We start from the raw sequence: 5923 nt of genomic DNA, 5'->3' as shown, positions 1-5923 counted from the left end.
TTTTTTTCAGTCAGTATTTAATACAACTGGCAAAATAAATTGTTAAAATAGTTATGATGTACTTCTGTTTTTTGATTCAGGAATTAAAAAAAAAATCATTTTATGGAAAAACCCTCTTGATTCAAGAGAAAACTCCAGTTTTTAAGAAAATGGCTGCTTATCAATTAATTATTAATCAATCTGTAAGATAAATCAACTTCTGATTAATTAATTAATCAATAACTTGCATCCCTAATTTATACAGGAATGAAATTATTTTTTATCTACTCATATTCATGTAATTAAGTATTTTAATGATTTGGCCGATTAATCAATTAATCGAAAAAATAATTGTCAAATTAATTGATTATTAAAATAATCATTAGTTGCAGCCCTACAAAGATGTGATCCTAAGGTCACCAAAACGGATCCCCTCAACACCTTGACTGCTTCTAGAGATTCTGTCCATAAACAGAGTCGGTGACAAAGGGCAACCTTGGGGAAGTCCAACTCTCACTGAAAACGAGTCTGATTTACTACCGGCAATGTGGACACTCTTGACACTGGTCATACAGGGACCTAACAGCCCATATCAATGGGCCTGGTACCCCATACTCCCGGAGTACCCCCCACAGGAGCCCCCAAGGGACACGCTTGAATGCCTTCTCCTAGTCCACAAAACACATGTAGACTGGTTGAGCGAACTCCCATGCACCCTCCAGGACCCTGCTGAGGGTGTTGAGCTGGTCCACTGTTCCACGACCAGGACGAGAACCACACTGCTCTTCCTGAATCCAAGATTCAACTATTCGACAGACCCTCTACTCCAGGACCCCTGAATAGACCTTACCAGGGAGGCTTAGACATGTGATCACCCTATAGTTGGAACTTACTCTGCGGTCCCCCTTTTTAAATAGTGGGGCTACCACCCCGGCCGGCCAATCCAGGGGAACTGCCCCCAATGTCCATGCAGTATTGTAGAGTCGTGTCATCCAACAAAACCCCAAAACATCCAGAGACTTAAGGAACTCTAGGCAAATTTCATCCACCCCTGGTGCCTTGTCACCGGGGAGCTTTTTAACTACCTTATTGACCTCAGCACCAGAAATTGGAGAGTCCGACCCAGGGTCCCCGGGCTCTGCTTCCTGATGGGAAGACTTGCTGGTGGGATTGAGGAGGTCCTCAAAGTATTCCGCCCAACGACCCACAACGTCTCGAGTTGAGGTCAGCGCATCATCCCCACCATAAACAGTGCTGGTGGCAAACCCCCCCCGAGATGCCAGATGGTGGACCAGAATTGCCTCGAAGCCGTATGCAAGTTGTTTTCCATGGCCTCTCTGAACTCCTCCCACGCCAGATTTTTTGCCTCAGTGACCACCCAAGCGGCATTGCGCTTGGACTGCCGGTACCCTTCTGCTGCTTCTGGAGTCCCACAGGCCAAAAAGGCCTAATAGGACTCCTTCTTCAGCCTGACGGCATCCCTCACCGCCGGTGTCCACCAGCGGGTTCGAGGGTTGCCGCCATGACAGGCACGACAACCTTACAACCACTGCTCAGGTTAGCCACATCGACAATGGAGGCACGGAACATGGCCCACTAAGACTCAATGTCCCCACCTCCCCAGAACATGTTCAAAGTTCTCCCGGAGGTGTGAGTTGAAGCACCGTCTGATGGGAGACTCTGCCAGATGTTCCCAGCAGACCCTCACTATACGTTTGGGTCTGCCAGGTCTGATCGGCATCCTCCCCCACCAACGGAGCCAACTCACCACCAGGTAGTGGTCAGTTAACAGCTCCACCCCTGTCTTCAACTTAATGTCAGGTTGGGGGGGGTTCCTTCCAACCACGCCTCTCCAGGTCTCACTGTCATTACCCACGTCAGCGTTGAAGTCCCGCAGCAGAACGAGGGAGTCCCCGTTAGGAGCGCACTCCAGCACCCCCCTCCAAGGACTCCAAAAAGGGTGGGCAATCTGAGCTGTTGCTACGCGGATAGGCACAAAAAACAGTCAGGACCCGTCCCCCCACTCGTAGGTGGAGGGAGGCTACCTTCTCATTCAACGGGGTGAACCCCAACTTACAGTCACCAAGATGGGGGGCAATAAGTATGCCCACTCCTGCTCGGCGCCTCTCAGCATGGGCAACTCCAGAGTGGAAGAGTGTCCAACCCCTCTGGAGGACACTGGTTCCAGAGCCAGAGCGGTGTGTTGAGGTGAGTCCGACTATATCTAGTCAGAACCTCTCAACCCCACACACCAGCTCAGGCTCCTTCCCCACCAGAGAGGTGACGTTCCACATCTCTAGAGCCAGCTTCTGCTGCCAAGGATAAGACCAACAAGGTCCCCGCCTTCGACCACTACCCAACACACAGTGCACCCGACCCATAAAGCACCTCCCACAGGTGGTGAGCACATGGGAAGAGTGACCCACGTCTCCTCTTCAGGCTGTGCTCGGTCGGGCTTCATGGGTGAAAGCCGGCCACCAGGCCCTCGCCAACGTGTCCCACCTCCAGGCCTGGCTCCATAGTGGAGTCCTGGTGACCTGCGACTAGGCGAGGGAACTCTAAGTCTGTTTGATATTCATCATAAAGGGTTTTTGGGCTGCACTTTGTCTGATCCCTCACCTAGGTGACTCTATTTGGTCTATCTGTTTGGTGACTCTATAAGGTGGCAGCCAGGGAGATAGGCTTGACATGTAATTTTTGCAAATATTTTTCGTATCATAAACCTTGTTTTTCTTGATTTTTTTTCATCAGGTTGTTTGTCTCCAAAGAAAAATTCTCCACATTGTTCAACAATGTTTAAGAAAAAGATTAAACTGGACTTGGAGGCCTTCTCCTGCTCAATCTGTCAGGATCTATTGAAGAATCCTGTGACGATTCCCTGTGGACACAGCTACTGTATGAGATGTATTAAAACGCGCTGGGATGAAGAGGATCAGAGGAGACTCTACACCTGTCTTCAGTGCAGCAAGGACTTCACACCGAGGCCAAATCTGGTGAAAAACATCATSTGTGCWMAGTTRKTGGAGGASCTGAAGAAGACTGGRCWGRARGATRCTCCRGCTGATCTGTGCTATGCTGGAGCTGAAGATGTGTCCTGTGACGTCTGCTCTGACAGGAAACTGAAAGCTGTCAAGTCCTGCCTGAACTGTTTGGCCTCTTATTGTGAAAAACACCTCCGACCTCACCATGAAGCTCCACCATTACAGAAACACCAGCTGGTGGAGCCCTCCAAGAAGCTCCAGGAGAACATCTGTCCTCGTCATGATGAGGTGATGAAGATCTTCTGTCGTACTGATCAGCAGTGTATCTGTTATCTCTGCTTAATTGATGAACATAAAGGACATGAAACTGTCTCAGCTGCAGCAGAAAGAGCTGAGAAGCAGAAGAATCTAGAACAGATCCGACAACAAATCCAACAGAGATTTCAGGAGCGAGAGAAAGATGTGAAGCTGCTCCAACAGGAGGTGGAGGCCATCAATGTCTCTGCAGATAAAACGGTCAAAGAAAACGACAAGATGTTCTTTGGGCTGATCAAGACCATCAAGGAAAAGAGGATGGAGGCCAAAAATCGAGTTTTAGGTCAGAAGAAATGTGAAGTGAGTCGAGTCAAAGAGCTTCAGGAGAAGCTGGAGCAGGAGATGACTGAGCTGAAGAGGAAAGACGGCCAGCTGGAGCAGCTCTCACACACAGAGGATCACAACCAGTTTCTCCACAACTACCCCTCAGTGTCAGCACTCAGTGAGTCTCCACACTCATCCAGCATCAAGACTCGTCCTCTCAGCTACTTTGAGGACGTGACGGCAGCTGTGGACCAGCTCAGAGTCAAGATACAGGACGTCCTGAGGGGGGGTGGATGGATGACTATTCAATTAACTAAAATTAAAGTGGAGGATTTACTGCCAGAATCAGAACCAAAGACCAGAGATGAGTTCCTACAATATTCACAAGAAATCACTCTGGATCCAAACACAGCTCACAGACAGCTGGTTTTATCTGAGGGGAACAGAAAAGCAACATTAATGAGACAACATCAGTCTTATCCTGAGCATCCAGACAGGTTCACTGTTTTCCAGCAGGTTCTGAGCAGAGAGAGTCTGAGTGAACGTTGTTACTGGGAGGCGGAGAGGAGCGGCAGAGCTGCTCATTTTGCAGTTTCATATAAATATCGCAGCAGAGACGGCAGTAATCTTAGTAAGTTTGGATTCAATGATCAGTCCTGGGCCTTACGTTGTCTCTCAAAAAGTTACACGTTTTGGCACAACAACACCTGTACTCTAGTCTCAGGTCCTGGTTCCTCCAGGATCGGAGTGTACCTGGACCACAGAGCAGGTATTCTGTCCTTCTACACCGTTTCTGACACCATGACCCTCCTCCACAGAGTCCAGACCACCTTCACTCAGCCGCTCCACGCTGGAGTTTGGCTCGTAGGCTGTGGAACGACTGTTGAGTTTGTTACAACTCAGAACAGTGGCTGAAGCTGGTTTGTTTTAGGTTTTGCTGTTTTCTGTATTGTTAGCTAAACCTTCGTATTGTACTCTGTTCTGTATTTTATATTAACTTTTTTGTGTTAAAGTTTTATTTGAGCCTCAGTAGTTTCCTTTACTCTTCTTGCATCTAGAAATGTACTTATAAACCTGTCTTAATGTGAGACCATCTTTCACTGGAACATGTGTATCATCTATTGTTTACCATGATGGCTTTTAAAATAAAAATAACATTCAGAGTAAAGTTTGATGTAACTGAAAAATGTGGCAACCCAGAAAGGGAAGGGTTGAATTGGTTTGTTATATTTTATAGTATTTTTCTTCTTTGATTATTAAGGTCAAAGTTTTATACCTGTGTTTTTTGGTTTGCCAGGATATCTGATAGTTTGATGTAAAGATCTGTGATTATAACCCCAGGAAGAATAATCTGTGCTGTGGCAGGGACTCACAGGAAGGCATTATATAGTATTATTAATTTTTAAAGGGGACCTAAAATGCAAAATTCACTTTTTTAAGGTTTTTTTACTCAACTTTGGGTATGTACTTATTAAAAAAACAGTACTAGGACCAAAAAAAATGCACCCAGGGGCATATTTCCTGTAAGTAAATGTATTTTTAATGTATATTAATGACAAGTTTTATACTTCCTACATTTTGTGATGTCACAAGCCGTACGACAACCCACCACATCCTGCGTTAAGCCCCTTACCTAGCAACCCCCGGGTGAGACTCCACCTCCTTAATATAAAAAGCCGTCATGGTGTTGTTGTGTGATGTGCAGCTCATTTCACAACAAGTGTCCAATAGGGCAATGGGTAGAGTGTTGGACCAAAGAGAGGAGAGGGAGACCAGGGTTCAAAACCGACACGGACACAAACCATTTAATTATTTATTTTCGTTCGTTATGAACACGGTCGAAAATAGAGGTGCACGTTCTCATGCACCTCTATTGTTTAGCTTATTAAAGCCTTGTTAAGCCTATTTGTTCGAGTTTCTGAGGTATTTTGACTGCTGCTGCTCCCTGCTCTGGTAACAGCATGCAGAGTGAGTGCAGAGCTCCGACACAGGAGGAGGGGGAGAAAAAAAAAAGCTGTGACCGACTCTGCCTCTGGGTCTCATTTGGTTGTACAACAGAGCTTCTGCTATTATTAGCCATGCTAACGTAAACGCTGGCTTTGGAGGGCGGAGTTAATGTCACCAGATTTTTGGAGGGCGTTACCAACAGAGCTCATTAACATAAACAGCTCTTCTGAACAGGTCAGAGCAGGCAGAACTAGGAAATGAGAAATTTTATTATCTGAGAATTATTTTGTGCATTAAATTGAATGAACATGGTCTGGATAGTCCACAGACATACCATAAACAATTCTAGGACCCATAATTGGTCTCCTTTAATATATATATATTATTGTTCGTGCCTGAGCTAATATATATATACTGTGTATATATATATATATATA

General features: G+C 46.0%; 1 protein-coding gene across 1 annotated transcript; it reads left to right on the top strand.

Annotated features, from left to right (window-relative positions):
- Positions 1-2729: 2729 nt before the first annotated feature.
- On the top strand, positions 2730-4707 carry LOC106531931 (tripartite motif-containing protein 16; the record flags this gene model as incomplete). The annotated part of the gene is given in 1 exon segment (XM_014027885.1): positions 2730-4707. A coding segment is annotated over 1 exon segment (1725 nt), but the record flags the coding sequence as incomplete, so codon positions are not given.
- Positions 4708-5923: the final 1216 nt, after the last annotated feature.

The sequence above is a fragment of the Austrofundulus limnaeus genome, unplaced genomic scaffold (assembly GCF_001266775.1).
Source record: "Austrofundulus limnaeus strain Quisiro unplaced genomic scaffold, Austrofundulus_limnaeus-1.0 Scaffold694, whole genome shotgun sequence".
Classification (NCBI taxonomy): Eukaryota; Metazoa; Chordata; class Actinopteri; order Cyprinodontiformes; family Rivulidae; genus Austrofundulus; species Austrofundulus limnaeus.
This window is presented reverse-complemented; position numbering and strand designations above follow the sequence as displayed.